This window comes from Varroa destructor, unplaced genomic scaffold (genome assembly GCF_002443255.2).
Source record: "Varroa destructor unplaced genomic scaffold, Vdes_3.0 BEIS01000004.1, whole genome shotgun sequence".
Classification (NCBI taxonomy): Eukaryota; Metazoa; Arthropoda; class Arachnida; order Mesostigmata; family Varroidae; genus Varroa; species Varroa destructor.
The window spans coordinates 1,958,762-1,977,823 of NW_019211457.1; the positions used below are offsets into that span (position 1 = coordinate 1,958,762).

The 19,062-nt window shown below is 42.2% G+C and overlaps 1 protein-coding gene across 12 annotated transcripts in view; it reads right to left on the reverse strand.

Annotated features, from left to right (window-relative positions):
• Window positions 1-19,062, reverse strand: part of AhcyL1 (Adenosylhomocysteinase like 1) — a 173,461-nt gene that overhangs the window by 66,599 nt on the left and 87,800 nt on the right. Inside the window, exons 1-2 of one of the 12 annotated variants that reach the window (XM_022803696.2) lie at window positions 16,677-16,890; window positions 7,502-7,637 (exon numbers count right to left, since the gene is read on the reverse strand). The exons of 10 other annotated variants lie outside the window; for them this stretch is intronic. In XM_022803696.2, coding sequence (XP_022659431.1) covers window positions 7,502-7,637; window positions 16,677-16,742 — 202 coding nt within the window. In that variant the 5' untranslated portion in view covers window positions 16,743-16,890. Of the gene's footprint in view, window positions 1-7,501; window positions 7,638-15,429; window positions 15,581-16,676; window positions 16,891-19,062 lie in introns of those variants that run through there. One more of the 12 variants, XM_022803699.2, reaches the window with a different exon arrangement.

A 19,062-nucleotide genomic window follows, 5' to 3' on the forward strand; every position in this document is an offset into this window, starting at 1 on the left:
ACTAGTAACACTGAGAATTTATTTAACTTACGTTGTAGCTGAAACGCTCGGAGACGACGAACGAATGTACATATACTTAAAAACTGTTATTCGAAGGGAATTGTGCTCGTGAAAGATTTACTACTGGCAACTGTATAGGCAGCTTTTTCAGTATTGTTTTTATTGAAATTTGTTCACAATGTTAAGGCCAGCCCTAACATAAAGGTGTCTCTGAGATTAGGTAAAATATCACATCGACAAAGAATTTTACAACTAGCAGCTCCGCTGTCTGAGCAGCAATGACGGCGACGGCGGCTCCTGGCGATCGCCAAATAGGAACTAATCTACGACGTTCTTCACGCTGCTCAGAGACGCCTTGTCAATTTTGAGGCGCAGAGTCACGTTCAAGGTTTACTAATATCGTCTTTGATCAATCGGTGTCTTTCACTCATTCTATGTATTCCCAATTGATCAGTAGAAAAGAAACAGAGGCACCATTGACCACAACAAACCTCTGCAGCACCCGCTGATAACGATGTTGTACGACGTCATCTTTCCAAGGTCGTTCCGTGTTATGCAACGGGTGGAAATCACGATTTTCGCTCGCGAAATCCAATTTGGAGGGGAATAATAGTCATCTAAAGGGATATTTTTAACAGTATAATGTTAAGCATGCTTTGTCCTTCGGGACGTAGGCCGGCATAAAATGGAGTAGCATTGAACTGCGAACAAATTCGTTTGGGTTCTGCAATGGGTTCGCACTATTAATATGCGACCCCCAACATGCAAGCCACTAAATCTATCTGTGCTTAATATATTAACGCGAAGTGGTCCTGCAGCATCAAGAAGAGCTCGGAAGACTATTGATGCAGAAAAAGCCTGGTTGAACCTGGTTCAGAAAGAATTGACCATTGATCGAAAAGTTACATACGAACTGCATTTCAGCATTATACGTTCCAAACGCAGCTGTTGGACCTCTTTTGAGTGTTATTTGGTTTCCTGCTGCACAAGGTCAGACTTGTGAACATCAGGCCACTGAACTTGTCTTGGAATACACAATCTCACAAAATGCTTTTCATCGTTCTTTTCGCGTACGAGCACACTGCGACTGCTATGGCGAAATCCTTTCCGAGTCTCAGATATATTGTGAGCTGAATCTCTGAATCTCTGAAGTACGCCGCAACTGTGTTACATAATAGTTCATCTTTCATTTACCACTGTTACATATTCCAGGAGTACCCTTCAGCCCTGCGTGTAAAATGTAACGAGTGGCTTCGACCCGTCTCATCAAATTGTATTAACCTTCAGCTTTTTCCAATATATGTTTAGATATAGAAAGAGTACAAGTATGTATTGCTAACATGAATTATTCAGATAAAAAACAATATGGCTTCTTCCAATCTTGGACAATTTTTTTTTGTCCGAAACAACGCCTAAACCGCCGAAGACTGAAGACTCGAACGACTTAATTTTAAATTTCTCGCACTAACTGCACTTCGATCTCTTTATTTGTGCGTTGCTATTTCAAACAGGGACATCAGCTAAATTTCTTCTTGTTAAATTGTTAATTAATTGGTTACAAGCAAAATGGCTGTAACTATCCTCTTTATAGAGGCTATAACTAGCCTCTTCTCTTAATGCGCAGAAGGTCATTCTGTTATCTCCGACGACTATTACCATCATTATTGTGATGATTCGTAGTAAAAATTATTTGTACGGGCCGCCAAGGTCGTCGTCGTTGCCACCAAGATCAAATGCAATGGTTCAATGCAAGTCTTTCGTCCATTAGGTAAATGAAGTAAGCGTCGTGCGCCGGACCTCCGTTGCGCAACACTAGTCAAATTTTAGTATGCATAGCATAAACGTCGAGATTGTGTCATATACGAACGTTTCCTTTCCTACATCCGATCCTACTACGCTTAAACGTCGCGTCATACGGTTGCCTGCTTCAGGTCTGCACGAAATGAAATGTGCGTACACCCGATTTCGAAAGTATTCACTTCATCGGGTGTCCTAAAGTTTAGTAGGCAAATACACACCGTTGCAGGGACGTAGTATCGTGTCAGCGAAGAGCCAAAAGGGCAAGAAAAGCCCTAGCACTAAGTAGATCAGCATCCCAATTAATTATTCGCTACTTTGCTATCGTTGCTTACTTGGCTTTCCATCGACCTTGTCGCCGCTGCGGTTAGGACCAGCGGTTCTGCCTGCCGCTATTCCTATCCCCGTTGTTTCGCCTGCGATTCCATACTTGTTTCAGTGTATCTTCCCTGCGTGTGCGTTTTCAGCCACTGACATTTTTGTAAGTGCCTGTGTAGTTTTTACGTCAATGTTAACGGCACAACACGGCGTTCGAGTCATCCATTGCTGTGTGTGATGGAGCTGAATAAAGTCGACCAAGGTCAACGTGAAAGTCGTACAAGCGTATCTTTCCTTATTTCATCTATAATCAACCATCTCTTGTCATTTACGCTGTCCTTCATGAAGCGCAGGAACCGTGCAGTGTACCCAGTGGGATAAGAAGAAACGCTTACCATGAGCAGAAGTGGGGGCCGACATTGGGAAAAAGATAAAGCAGATCCTGTTTTAATTGTATTTATATATACATTTTTGGGACGTTGCCGTTTTCCATCGTGGGTGCCTCGAAAGGAAATACCGCCTTTAACTCTACTCGCCAGCTTCATACGTGTAACATTTACTTCGGCGAAAAAAACACTTGACTTCTGGCCCGTTGTTCCCCGTACCGACAACGCAAGTTTGTTGCCATAGCTGCGCACTGCTTCGGGACGTGGTCGGCGGGGGGTAGTTCTCAGCTACCGGATGAGTCTTTAATCCATAATTCTTTGTACGCGTTTTTTTCCCAAGGATATCGTTTCTCTCGCTCACGATGTGTACAATAAGATAAAATTTTATATGCGCGTTAGCTACTGCAATACAACAGACACGTCTTGATTTGGTAACATTAACTAATGTAAATACCAGCTAACATTTCGCAAAATAAAACGGGTAGAAGATCTGTGGACGGAATCTTGAACTGTGTGATCCTTATGAGCACCCGTATTATTACGTTTATTATTATCTTATCTTATTACGTCGGGTAAATACTAGTTCTACCATAAAAATTATTGTTGTTATTATAAAAGGTAAAACATAACAAACAAATAATTTTCAAGAGGTTTTAAAAAATGCATCGAACAAAAAAGGCGAAGCCACGATTAAGCCCACATTCGCAGTACAAACAGCAACAATAGCTATTATCAAGGTAGGGTGATCCTTGATTGTTTCCTTCCGGATTAAACTGAGCCAGTAGAACAACTCCTTTAGTGTAATGAGAACAACAGCAGATAAGTAGAACTTTTCTAATTACTTCTCGCTTTTTGTCTTTTACCTCTCTGATGTAGTCAGCGTGTTATAGACCCCTACCCCTAAACGTACGCCACACACGTCGGCTACGTCAGTCCTATTACCTCTATGCGAATTCGCCTCTCTCTTTAGAACTTCTTTCTGCATGGAGTGTATATAGTGTTATCCACCCTTTTAAAAAAAATTGGCAGGTTATATACGCTGCAGGTTTGTCGGTTTACATAGAATTCCCAATGCGATCGCAACTCGGCGTTAGGATCCATGTAAGAATATTACTAGTAATAATTATTCAGTTTTGGTTGAGTGAACGATTAGCCATGAGACTAGACCAAATATTTATCGCTATCCAACCGCGACAGGATCTCGATCCTTTTGTAGTTCCTTCAGTTGGCCTGCTGCCGCCATGAGACTCTGGCCCAATCTGTTACCCGTCATCATCTTTCTTTTGTCATGTTCCAACGTTTACTAGTCGCGGATATCTGGCGGTTCGAATTGAACATACTACTGTGATCAGAAAGCTGGCATTGTCGCTGTGACTGCTATTTCTGCTAGTGACATTATTGCCAGATGACCCGAAAGTGCCGCCGGATATCTGGTCGGCTGAAGGTGACGCTGGCGTTGATTCTTCTATCATCTTGATCAATAGAGTTGCTGTCTCTATTATTGTCATGTATAGGTAGCGACTGCGCTGCACTGCACTGAACATGGCTTACGAATAGTTCCTGTGGGCATCCCGGTTGGTAGGCGTTCTGACGTAATCGAGTTGTTGCCCGTGAAGCTTTGGAGTCGAGGGGCTCGCTTGCGTATTGATAGCAAAAAGAAGTAGGCAAGTGGAGGAAATGAGCTGCTCGTGATATTCGCGATTCTTGGTTCTTCCATTTTCTGGCGCCTTTAGCACCAGATCTCGTGTATCGTTTGTGCTGTGGTCCTGTTCAACGCAATTAATTGTCCGCAGTTTTACAAGCATTCAACGATCTTAAAGTTTACTGCTAAACCCCAAGGTCGGTAGGCGCCGGTACGCGTGGGGCTTACGCAAAAGCCAATTGAGCATGGTAAGCAAATAATTATTAAGCAAGATTCCGGATTAGTGTCTGGGTGAATAGGCGGTAGTTAGCTAGCTGGAAATAGTGAGAGCATTGATTATAAATTGCTATTAGTAGTCGTATTCAAATCTCTCCTCAACAATATTGCACTGTTCGACAACTTCGCGTACGTACATGTAAAGAATAAATTGCTCATTGCAACTTCACGATAACACTACGCCTTCAGATTTGAAGTGATCTTCCTTGTTTCGTTTCCATGAGGACCAGCACGCGCAAAGTGACCGTTCCGACGTATCACCGATCAGCTAGCACCTTCGCTGCCCCTTACATTTCAGCGGCAGCCGTCCGTATAACGTTTTCACCGCATCCCCCAGCCTGATACCCCGACAGCTACCGCTTTTAAATGAGCCATGCTTGTCGACCCTGTTGAAAAACGTGTAATCTAGTGTAGCAAGTGCATGGCGCTAAATAAAAGCAAGACGGAAGACCGTTGAGTTGTTTTATTGTTAGGGAAAATAACACAATGAAAATCACGTAGACAGTAAAACAGACCTAAAGGGTACGTTCTCTCTGCTCATCCTAGAGAAATGAATGAATCATCTTTTACTGATCAGCGCACATGCAGACGTAAACGCGCTTCTACCTACATCGATTGAGGCCTTCGTTCACAGAAAACCGTCCACAGAGTAGGGAATGATCTTCTCTATTGGATCGGTCATTTTTGACCGCTAGATCTAGAATACGGTCAGACGCCAGCAGTCGGACCTGCTTCATTTTGTGGCTATAACGAAACTCGAGGCAAAGGAAAACTCTTGATCAACCACTGCACCAGCGCTAGAAGGGAACTAGCCAAGAAGCAGACAGATTCAGCGTTCGCGGAGTAAGGTCAAGGATTCGAGGACAGAGACCTAACCCACACTGCGGATGGATGTTGTCCATTGGCTACGGTGGCGGACGCTTTGGCGCGTGCTTTGGGCTCTTTTCCATTCTTTCATTCTTAGGAACGCAGGCACTAACGAATCCAGAAAACTTTAGGCGCACCCTTGCAAAAGTCCAGTTAGATAAGAAAGCGCCAACTAATGTGTACGGAGGCGGGCAAGACCGGATGCACTGTCCGTCCAGAATCGACCTCTGTGTGTCTTAAGGTGTTTTGCAATATCTAAGCGCTTACTGCTTACGGCAGGAGTTGATGGGCAGAGAAATACGAACAATCGGTTCAAGCAAAAGGGGACAGACAGAGCCTTAGGCCGAAATTTTGTACAAAAACACTTCACGGAGTAACCCATCTATTTTGTTATTCTGACAGACAATAAACCCTGGTTTTTTGATTTGGTAGGACCGCCAGCACAATGCAGGTCGACACGACATATAAAACGCACTGATTGAAATGTCAAACGCATTGCTAAAAGTTCGAATTTAGCCTAACAGCTCACGTGCGAAGGTACTAACTTGGACAAAAATTGAAGGGCAAATGATGGCGCTGCCAAAAAAAAATACGTTTTGCCATATTTTCCAATTAAATAAACATGTTTCGCTGCTACTGCTTGTGCAAGTACGCTGGATATTTGAATCAACGTTATTGTGCATATAAACCTACTGGGATTATTTTCTAACGTATTCCCTATAGGCGCGTGAAAATCAGCCGCATGGTTCCCACAAGAAGTCGATGTTGCCAAGCTCGGAATAATATTTTGCCAGTAAACCATGCCTGCTGATAAACAATGCCTATCGTATCACTATCACGCATATCAGCGAAGACATTTTTTGGTTGTTTTGAGGTCACATTCAACTAGCAACGGACTAAGCAATTTCCTGTGTGACGACGCTGTGGTAATCGATACCGTCCCAGTTGCTGCTTTGCCAAAAGACGGATGACGCATGCCCCGAACATGTTTATTGTCCCAAAAGCGTTCCCCAGCCCAAAACATAACACCGCCATCTCTTGTCAACTCTTCTTAAATAGCTCTAAAAATTATTTAGCACGTCACCGATAAGGCGACTCAGGTCCATCGTTGCTTCATGCACTGAGACGACTTGGGAACCGCATTGATAACTGACGATGTAAAGCTAATTAGCAAATCTATACCCACTACCTGCGGCCGTAGGTTTCAATCGTTAGCTTAGAAACTGCCTAGATATTGTCACTAAAGAATAACTTCGAATACTGTCTATACCGTAATTGCTTGCTAAGAACTCAATGATCTGAAGTAGAAATAGGAGAGAAAAAGGAAAAACTGTCTACTATTATACGCGTTTCTAGCAAGCATCGGTCGGTACCTATTAATGGGGATAACCCGGCCAATTTCTGTAACGTCAATCATTCGAATTTAGCTTCCTTTTATTTGTCGCTTGTTTTACTTAGAGCCCTTATCCTATATATATATATATATGCGCGATTGTATGATCGATCAACAAGCACTACATCATATCTTTACGATATACGCTAGGAGCGTGTTTACAGGACATCGTTGGTCCTTTGTCTGTTATCGTAAACGTAGAGATTCGTAGATTTCGGCTTGATACGGGATAAACCGCATAAATACTTTTACATATATAAATTGCAAGTAATTTAAGAGTATATACTACCAAAAATAATCATTAGTTGCTATTGCCAGCTGAAACACGTCTGAACTTAAACACATCATATTTATGTTGAAGGCCCAGCAAAAAAAAAAGGAAGGCTGTGAATTCTTACGCGCAAGTTATCGACCTGAAAAGTAGGTCCTTCATTTACGTGTCCTACTACGAAACACTAGGCGAACAGCGCAAGTAGATTGTGGTTTCGTCCTTATGTTAGTGTTAAATCGGGGTGCGACTTCTATATCCAATTTTCATATCTAAGTCGTTGCTTTTACTTTCGAAATTACGAAGGAACAGAACCTTACACTGCACTTTATCGATACACTCATGTGCTAAATAATTATATATATGATGTTTGTAATGGATTCTAAGAAATATATCCAGCCATTTCGACTTGGCAAAATTGCTCACACGGCCTGTGCATTGACTGATCTGCTAATGCTAGCTTTCCCATAGTATCTACTAGCTACACAGTCATTTTAATCGCCTATTCTACAATCATTTTACTTAAAGATTCCGAAGGAAAAGGTACAACTTACACGACGAACAAGTTGATGCGGCGCTGCTTCTTCGACGCGCCATTGGGTCCCTGGCGACCGGTAGCGACATTCGTCGTCCTCGTCGAAGCTGGTTAAATGCTGGTGAGGGTCCATCGGGATTCACATTAGCCCCGCCCTGAAGTCACCCACGGTCGTCGATCCAGCCACCAACATAACGGTTATCAGACCCATTTGCCGAAGTTGGTATAGGTGGTCAACAATAATGCACTCACTGGCTACATTTCCATTGTTTCTGTGGCCCGTTTTTTTGTAACGTTTGGCCTCTACATTTTTTTCCTCTCACTTTCTCCCCAAATTGAATTTGTGCGTATTTTTAAGTTGATCGATTAAGTTATTCTTCCGTTTTCATACATAGCATACTTCAATTAGGATGACAGCAAAGAACTATCACAGAACTACAGATTCGATTATCCACGAAACCAACAACGACTAGTTCATTGAACGTTCAATAACTAAAACAACAATAATAGAGAGTGAAATACAAGGGAAGACCTTCGCAGCAGTACGGTACCAAAATTAGCTATATTCTAATTATCTCCAGAGTGAGCTGAAAGCTTATTTGAGAATGATTCGTCAGCTTTTCGTTTATTAATGAGCAAATTTGAATAGATATGTTCTATGCAGATGCTTTTCAGCCAAAGGCACATTGCTACTTCTACATGTATCATTATAGTTAATTAGAGGTGGCTAAAATCAGCCAGATGATCGGCAGTTACCCGCTGATTGGAGTTTTAAGCGGAACTAAGCTCTAGACAGGTGCGATTTCTCTCTGAGCAGCTTGTGCATGGCCATAATCCCTTTTAATGCAAACCTCTACAGTACGATCTATTTTAGCATTACATATAAAGTACTCCTCTTGCCATACCCACTCATTCAACCACGTATTGGGCTAGTTCAACTACTGGTGCTCAGTAAACCAATGAAGCTAGTAGCTCATACAGCCTAACAGGAAATCCGTGACATGGCGCCCACTAACGGTTCTACTAAGCGCCACCTAACGGCGAAGCTTGTAAAACAGTTTTGCCCCTACAGTACGGCTTGCTACCACTTTTTGCGTTAGTAAGGAGAGGCACGCCGCACAACAACTTCAAAAGCTAATGTCCCATTTGGCAGCGCGGATAGGCCATCTGTCCTGCAGTTCGATGTCGCTGGAACGAATTCCTTTTAGCAAAGATAATAAAAAACAAGCAAATCAGTGGTTTCAAGAAGGGAGCAACCGACGAGGAAGATGTTTGATAGATTTACCACGTAGTTGTTACCAGGCCTCTAGCAATTGAGAGTTATTGCACGGCGGTTTATATAGGCTTTTTATCGGCTCCCTATTTTCATCGCAGACCGGCACTGGACTGCTGGGGTAGAATTGACCGAGTAAAGTAAACTAGTCTCTTTCGGTCGCAAGTGCTAGCTGAGCGTATTAGGCATTGCTTTCGATGTTATTTACAATAGGCGACACTCAGTGAAATGGCTATAAACATTTATAAATAGTACACATGTTATTATTACTAGGACATTCAAGACGCTGAATTCTCCCAACGTTTAACGATCTGGCCGGTCTCCCGCTAATGTCAATGAAATAGATTGTTAAGCAGTACAATAGTAAGTTAGCTAGTTAGCCCTTTTAGAGGCTGTATTGGCTACGGTAGCAAAAAGTGTTCAGAATCTTTTCTTTTTGTGCGCTCTGCGTATACTACTATGTGCACTACTTTGTAGTGGCCTGGCTTTCTTTAAACGTCCTTGGATATTTGTACTTATGCGGTATCATCGCTAAGAATACAACAATTCACAGGCTCCTAGGTCAAACTAAGTACATCATGTCATATTTCCAGCCGCGTCGTGACGCCAACTAGTACACCACACGAGTAAGATTGACTAAATAACACTGGCAGACAAGCCGCAGTAGGCAGCGGCTATCGATCAAAAACCGTTCGACGGAAAGCCGCTACGAGGTCCTAGCTGAGACGTTGACTAGTCCCTAGTTGACTAACGGGCCAGTTAGCTGATAGCCAGTTGATTAACCCGTCGAAGGTGACGATTCGCGCTCGTTTCACATCCGGGTTCGACCTCGGTCTCGACCCCGACCTTGATATCTGGATCGTAGAGGCCCTACTTCCGACGAGCGACACCACAGACGACAGGCCGGAGGTACCTCCGCGCGCTATGCGAAAAGCAGCACTACTACTTTCGAGGAGAGGTCTACAGCGGGAGCTGGGCCGCTTTCGAAGAACGCTAGCGGACAACGAAGTCTTTAGTTGAGCCCCAACTTGCAAGAATAAGAAGTAGCAGCAGCAGCAGTGGACGTCGCATGCAGGCACAGAAGCCGCAGCAGCTTTGCCAGCGATCCAAACTGTGAGAACAATTGAATTCAAGGCAAACGAGAAGCCAGAAGGTAGTGGGAGGGGACAAATGTGTGGATCAAAAATTGCGGGTCAAAAAACAAAACTCGATGAAAATTTGTTAGAAAATTAATTTAGGACAACGGATATGTAGAATGAGGAGCGACCACAACATAGTGGAGCGTAAGACGTCCAAGAAGAATCGGGGCAGAAAAACCGAGCAACAACAGGAACAATAGTAATGGAGCAGAGAATGAACATGGAAACGAAAAGAGAGAAAGTTTGAAGATGAAAATTAGCCATATCTAACAACAATCACAAGGGCAACAAAAAGGACAATCAAGCACTTGCTATTAGTGATACTTCTTCGAACCGCTCCTGATGGTAATCGTGTGGCCCGATATCCGTCATGGTTGCCACTGCATGCGTTAGAACAGCAAAATAAGAAAGATTGCTTTTGTACAAATTGGGATGTCTTGTTTTCTCTGCGCATGGGACGAAAATTGGCAAAATTTTCGGCTGTTATAAAGTGCCCGATACAAAATGTATGCTAAGATTTACCCTATTTACATCAGCTGTTCTGTTTCAGTATTTTGTGACGAACAGCGGTTAATTATTCCGAACAAAAGGAGCCCGTTTTATCTTTCAGAATACGAGAATGCAAAGCTTTGCACAGTTTTATAACGATCATCGAAAACGAAGACGAATAAGGCAAGAGAAGTTAAGAAGTAAGGCAACAAGGGCAGAACAAAAAAAAAAAAAAAACTTCAGTAAAATGGCAGCGGTGGCATGACTAAAAATTTCGTCGTAGTTTGTTATCTGTACTATCATAACGTGTATATATTTATATATATGCATATTTATGAGACAACTAATCAGTAATCAGAGTCACAAAGGTTATCGGATCGTTTCTCGTTGCACACCGGGAGCGTATACCCACTTCAATATCAATATATTCGTAATTGGCTTTTAAAGATAGCGCTACTCTCTACACTATCTCACACTAGAATCCTGATAAGAACCTTGATAATCGTTCATAAACATAGATCTATCATTGTTTGGACTAATTAACATTTGTACCAACGGTAGACGACTGCCAAAATGTTAGTGAAAAGGATTAAACCCGATGTGACGCGCAGCAAAGTGTTTTTCATGGTCAACACTACTTGGATCCTATGTGTGTTTAGTTTATGTGTAGTACTTTATGAGAATTACCTATAGACGGCGAATGCAAAGAGCAGCGCCTGACAACGAGAAGCCTAAATTGATTCGGTAGGTGAAGTTGGCCTCCAAATGGCCGAGAAGATCTAGATGCCTAACACCGTTCGACCTCGAGCTGCTCAATACGCTGGCCAACCTTCGTGCACAACACATAGTCTATGGCAATAAAAAGTGATAAGCTTTGGTCTCATATTTACGTGCAGAAGGAAGTTTCGTTTTTCAAGTTTCAAACAATCACCAATTGTTGCTAAGTGAATAGATGCCTACACAAGCAATCCACTGGCGCTCTTAAGTTTTCCACTAAATACTAAACTAGATTGGGCAATGCAAAGTTTTTTGTACGTAAACATGAACACGCGTAATAACGTGAAGTATTGTTTACGCGAGCTGGGTACCTCTAATAAGTTTATACCCCACGTATATGTTACAAGCAGAATCGTATAGCAGAAATGAAGTACTGAGCCCAGATCAAATAGGCGGTGTGAATGACGCTCATACGATGACGATAATGGTGATTGATTTCATCATACAAAATCAATGTAACGCTAAGAAAAAATCTCTGAAAAACTTAATAACGCCAAACTATTATTAATAACAGCAGTTACACTTAATGCATATCATAATCAACTTAAAGATATTACAATTGAATCAGCCGAACTTGATAACATCTTCCTTAACGTCTCTCGTGGACTTCTGCTATTATCAGACCCTCAAGCAACTGCTGTTATCTGTTCAGCGATAAACGGGTGAAGCAACGAATATAGCTATTAACGCACTAATAGAATTCAACAGTAAAACTGCAGACTTCAACAAATGTTTGGCTGTGGTAGATGATGGCCGCTTGTCTATATTTGCAGAGGACGAGATATTTGTAGAGTTTCACTTTTACCGTTTCCACAAACAGGGGCGGGCAAATAGGCTTCACCTAGGCAGCGGAACTGGCCAAGCTGGACGAATCATGAGGGGCGACAAATAGCACCGGGACTCCCAGGCCTATTTGCTTTCAACATAGTCAATATTAGTTAGAGCTGGGCTTATTTACATGGGGCTACGCGGAGCAAAAAACATCCCTCATTGAAAATTTACGCAACACAGTATTCGCACAAGGCAAAGACGCAATAGACCTGATATAGGCTAAATCTTTGACGTTTTGCAACTGTGAGTTTTCTAGGTGAATCGCCGACATAGATAACAGATGGTGCTTCGCATACAATATTATACAACATATGATGTTTTCCCTGCTAGCGAAGTTAATCAAGCGTAATGAGGCTTTTGCGTTTTCAGGCGGATAGAATACAGAACAAAGGACTAGTAGAATTTATCAAATAGAACTAACAAAAACAACGATAGGTCTTTAGCAGTAAACAGTAGGTAAAATATTCCTTGCTCTGCTTAGTAAAGTTGACGATAGATAAACAACATTACACTGAACTACGTATATATCGGAAACTAGTAAACAAAAACGTTTAGTTTGCCGTAAATTGGGGAGGCCCCCATAAAAAAAAAAAGATCTTTTTTTTCTCACAATAGAAACGTTTTGACCTGACCTGTCAGGTCAGCCTATCGTGGTGTCCACGCAACCAAGAAGAGTGACCGTAGTTCTGCTTTTCATCGCAATATATCGTGATATCCAGATCCTGTGTGAATAATCCTTACAAAATTAACTCCAACGCGATGGATACCTCCAATTGGGAATCGTTACGAGCACTCACTTCACAGGAACACAGAAACCGATCGAAAAGATTAAAGAAAGGAAGAAGAAGAAAGGAAAAGGTAGGGCAATGGCAATGATAATATGCCAATAAAAAATGGTCAACCTTTGATACCTTTTTTTTTTTATCAACTTTTCATAAAGATTGAGTAATAAGGAAAAGCCTCCTAACAGATATATCCCCTTATATCTGATAGTAAATCGGTGTAGTCACTGCAGAAAGGATGAGCATTACCAGCGAACAAGAATGACACAGTGAAATCTAGAACTACAGTCATTGGTTTCCCCAGAACATTAATGACGTCCGCAAAGAGACCGTCTTTGTCGTGACCGTTCGTAGGCCGAAACACTGTCCGTGTGTCACAGGTATGATATTGATGAATTGGTTCCTTCAGCAGGCCAACGAACAGACGCTAAATCGACTACAGCATTAATCTGAATGTTGATAACGAATCCAGGGCCTAGAATGAGGTGAGCACACAATATGCTATCTAAACTATTTCTTGGAGCTTTATAGCTGCACGGTATGGTGGTCACACGTCTTTGCTTATCTTTTCGAGATAAATTATCGTTCTCTTTCGGCACAAGATGTCATAACGTTCTCATTTCTGCCAGCAGTCCAAGACGATACTCTTGAGAAATATATTTTTAACCCTATTATGGCATGACACCTCAGACTGAAGTCATTTTCCTGTATTATTATCATTAATGGAAACTTTTCGACTTCATTATCTCAGCATCAACAGTTGAACCGTTACCACAGAAATGCTAATTAAAACATTCCGTTAACTATCCATTAACCCTTAGTACATTATACACAATGATTCCAGGCGAAGACAGTAGATAATCTTTCTTCGATTTTTACCATCCTGCAATTAATCTGCCAATATTTTTTTGCTAAAAACTATATCAATGGAACCCATTATTTTCTTATATTAATGGGCTATTAAACTATAATGAATATTATATATATAGGTATCTCAAGACATCTGATAATGTTATGTATGATTCAAATTAGTTGCTTGGCCGATTCCTAGACGCAGTGGCTACATATGGTAAATATCCACTTGGAGGGTATATTAATGCACTTGAATATGCTCCAACGAAATCTAGGTTACGCAGGCCCACATTGGCCTATGCTTGCCTCCAGATATGACCTCCAACATAAGTCGCTCTGTCAGCCACCGTAATAACAGCGACCTAACAGCTACTATGAATCCCCTCTCCCCCTCATCCGCAACGATCTCTTTTACCTTCAGAAAAACTCGCAATGGGCTTCAATGTCAGTCAATTTTTTTCCTTGATTAAGTAAACCGATTAATGATACCTTATGCTGCTAAGGTAATAATAACCAGTGTAAACATGTTAGGTTCTCCAAAGTAAGATGTAAGACAACCTTCCGTTTTGTAATCTTTCTATTTCTATGCTTGCACCATCTGTCAGCTGCCCCTGTCTCTATCGCGATCAAACCTTTTATTACTTCCTACCAAGTTCTCTGATAAAGTACACTTGATAGGCCCAACACCGCGGAGAAATAACAAACAAATGTAGGGAGCGCTTCAATTCCTCTCGCCTAGTCACCGAATCTTCAGGCATTACTTTAGACAACCACGTTGAGCTCCCAAAGGTCGTTTCAGCTCAAACAAACCTTGGGTAGGTAACAGCACCCACCCAGGTATATACCTGTATACCACATACGAGTAGAATTCCATAGTAGCTGGCTTCCATACACAACCAAGCACTGGCTGATCCTGTCAAATTTCTTTATACCTTCATAAATTACCCCACTCTATACCCACTAAGACGAAACAAGTGCAGATGGGAGCGGTCAAGATTGCCTGCCCAAAGCTGGCTAGGTTTATTGGGTATCTGAGTTGACGTTCGGCCGCTCAGACGTCTCTGATAACACACAATCGTTTAAGTAAACCACAGTAATAAATAATGTCTGTTCATAGGAGTCGCGTGATGCTGACGAACGCCTGCCGTACCGAATGTGCATTGCATGGTGAGTTGTTTCGCAGTTGTTGACTACACGTACACTAAGAGCCTATTGTGTCCAATGTAAAGGCCCCTCTACAATCAGCTGACTCACTGCGGGCAAAAACCTTACCGTCCTCTACAGGCATGGTGATAGCAACGTCGAGAATGCACGCCTCTTTCTTCGTCAGAATAAATGGTGGACATTTAACCCGTACCGATTTCCACTAGCCACGCAAATCAACCAAGCCTTAGCCGGAAGTACCCTCGGGAAAGTAAACAGATATCTCGCTCTAATTTTATTTACCTAGGGGGTGTCACTGTCGGGACAGAATCACATGACCCATGTCACGGGCTCTAGTGTTCAATATCAATCAAATAAAAAGATCAATAAGTAATTACTTATTCGAGTAAATGTTGGAGTTGTTACTTCTACCAGGGGGGAGCGATGAAAACCAAAAAGCTAAGTCAATATAGCCACCATGATCGGCTTTGCATCATCACCATTATCGTCCTCGTAAGGTTCATCATGTATTGTGGTTAGCATAGAATTGAAGAGGCAAACATTACGAACGATTCTAAGACAAACAGATCTACGCAAGCCACTAAAGCGACGAAAAAAAGGTTTCATCCTTCATCGTGTGGCGCGACGCGTGATGTTGTACCTTGAAGCCGGCATCAGAGCTTGCCTGGTTGACCATGCCAATCGCTTGGTGGGGTCCCGTTCCTCGATGATCGCGATCGTCGCTGGGAGGAATCGCTGTGACTTGGGCAAATCGAACTTAACGAAACACACGGCCCTAGAACTGCTCTCACGGGCAAGCGGCCGCACCAAAGGACATAAGAATAGCGCATCCTGACTGGGAAAGGGAAAGCAAAACATTGGTCCGAAATGACACGTGACCACCTAACGGAAGAGAGGGCTTTTCCGCCAGGCTACCAGTCCGCGAAGCACGCTTAAACCTTGGCCCGCCAAATCGACGTTGACCACCGAACCCGTCAGATCTCCGTGGACATGGCAAGTGGCATCCAAATCAACGCGAATGACGTTTCGATAGCAGAGTGCCAATAGATATTTAAACCCCATCCACAAAAAGGCACAGTGCCAAAACACCTGTAGGCCTAGCTACTAGGACTCCGTAAAAACTGCTGTTGTGGAGACGAACGTAACAAAATCAAAGATCGAAGGCCAAGCTTCTAAAGTTAGTTTTCAGCGGGAAAGTGACCCAGCAGAGCTACTGTAACAGATCTGCGGCAGAGGTAGGCGATAATACTAAACGCATCGAAATCTGTGAAACTGAAGCCGTCCTCTGTCATAGCTTATTGTTGGTGTCGTCTTCCACCTTGTTCCAACGAAGGTGATTAACTAGACCGAAAAGGCTCGACTGAACGTAGTGGCGATGACGGTGTAGCGGTGCTGGTCGCCACTCGAACGGCGTATGATTTATTGCAGAACGCACTGGATTAATGGCAATACCAGATATGAGAAATAGGAAAAGTGACATCGACCAGATGTTAAGCGTGAAAAACAATTTTTTACGTTAGAAAAAATAAATTTTGCTAATTGTACGTTGGAGTACAATAGCTTCTTTTAGCATTAGCTTTTGTAAACTAGTAAACGTGTCTAGCCTGCATTACGAAACATTTCAACTGTGATATTTCCAATAAATTTGCAAATAAGTGCATTAAAAAATTTAATTTTTTTTAGTTTGCATTAAAAAAATAAATAACTAACACAACAGTATTTTCTCATTTTTCTCTATCTACATTTCATAATTAATGTACAATTAACATTATTATTATTATGTCTAGTCAATGGGGGCTTCGTGGAATATCAATTGCTGCAGTTTCTGCTGGTATGAGATCAAATTTAAAAAAATTTGGCAACTTTTTTTCAGTAACACGAACTTACGTCATGAGGCAAACACCACACCATCGGCGAGAGGGCAATCTTACTAAATGCCCCACTACGATGCATCTTGCTGCAACTGTCGTTGAACTAATTAATCTTCTTAAAATTATTCCCAAGCACAAAGACACATTCACAAGTTGAGTTGGTGGCAATCTTCTTTTTACAAATCCGTACGTCCTACGACTCAGGCGCTGTTTCTCTCTTTTTGTCTCTATTCCGCCACTGACAAAAACCGATCTTCTAGGACCTAGTTAATAAGGACACGGTATTGATGATTATTATTATTAACGGCCTACGTTTGATGCTCTCAACTTCGGTGTATTTCGCACGCACTTAAAATTCCCAACGCCGATTCCGCTCACACAGTTGATCACAATGTTTTTAGCGAAGAACGTTTAATATAGGCCGCTACCACACAATGATAAATAAATACGCTAAATTCTACAGGAAATAGCATAAGTAGTATAGATAAGTCCGTTTTCAGGGGGTTCGTTAAGAGTGTGAGTAGACGTAACAAGTGGACGCGTGGTTGGATCACGGAAGTATAAAGCCTATAGGACATATAACGCAATATTCTCTGTAAAAGTATGTGGTAAGGACATAGCAAATATCCTGAAGAACTGTTGGACGTCTGGCTTTTATCGCCGGGCCATCATGAAGTAGAACTAAACAGGAACCCAACAAACGCGATGACTCCTGATTTACCGAGATCTAAGCAAGTGCGCTGCTCTCCAGTTGATCCGCTCTACCTTTCGTAGTTTGACGCTACACGGCGTGGCCTTCGGCGTGTGACATTTCGAGAACATTTCTGATTGAAATAGACTACCACAGTTTATCAAGAAGATGTCACGGAAAAGGGCACTCACGCGTCTTACCGGCGAGACTCCACTGGATCTGGTTATAGTTCACAAGGAATTAAAGAAGACAGCCAAGCTTAGATATGGCTTTGCTAAACAAGTTCGCTTTCACCGTTAACGCGTATTTTTGGGTTTGACCTGTTGACCGTGTGTTCTCGGCTTTTCGATAAATGTTTCAAAACGTGAAACATTGTACTCGCGCAATGCTACCGTAGACGAGTTCAGTATTGCACAAAAATACCAATAGCTCTTTACCAAAAAATTTAACCGCACGTCTGCTGCCATATAGATCGGCATCGAGTCAGTACCTCTGTATTGAGCGATCCTCGTCATACAGTGATACAGCCAGCTAAATACTCTGCAGCCTTTGTAACCTCCTGTTGCATCTATACTCCGAGATGCAGGCCAGTTTCTTTCATTCTGTCATTTTTTTTTCAAAACAAATAATTCTACTGTTAGGAGCGCAAAATTGTAAACAAACACAGCGCGCATATACATGTATATATATTGTTGGCCCAGACTACTTCGAAAACTGAACGACACTTCGAATTTGTCCGGCGTAAATTTATGCTACAGATATGAAGAGCGAACACATTTCCCATTAGCTTGAGTCTAATCACAAAGAGCAGTACCCGTAATCCATGGTAACAACCGCATTATTTCTCCTTGAAATTTCAAATACATTTGTTAAACCTTTACGTTTACGAATTTTTTCTACGAATCGGTGTCCAGCAAAAAACAATTTTCCACCTTATACGTGTACGGATCAAATCGCGAAAAGGGTACAGCATTGACGATATATACATTTACCATTTACATTAATTAGGGTATAAAATTGTCAGGACCAGCTAGAAAAACCAAGTCACTATAAAGGTGCATCAATCAACACAGATATATGTGCCATTCAAGCATCTCTAATTGTCATGGTAGCCTACGCTCAGGTGTTCGGACATCTCGTAATTTATGATATTCTACAATATCGAAAACGGGATGACGCCCTCGTACTGGCGCTACCTCAATCGATGGGTGCAAATCAGGCTAATGTTTTACTCAGCTATACGTGAGCTCTACCTGTGCTTCTCTGCGTGCATGTTCTGCGTCTCTTGGTGCTACTTGTATCCACTGATGGCTGTTGATCGCAGGCGTTCGCTACTGATCCAATCATCGAACGCTGCACTCCGGGCACTTATCTTTCCAATAGATAACAACTATAGTCTACTATATATGTTCTCTAATCATTGATGCGGTTTTGCTACAGAGTTGCCGCTACTGCTACCAGCGTGCCTAGCTCAAAGTAAGTTTACTGCGAAGAGCACGCCAGGTAGGCTGTGTTTTCCGCAACTACGCGGGGCATCCTCGTAATAGTGAGAGCGCCGTCACAAGACGTATGCCCACTATCTTTGCGAATGATCTCTCTGATGCAAGCAGTGCAAGTTCTCTATATGACCGTACCTACTAGACAGGACGCAATTTACGGGAGCCAGCACCTGATTTCTGATGATGTCTGCTGATCTATTGACCTGGTTCTA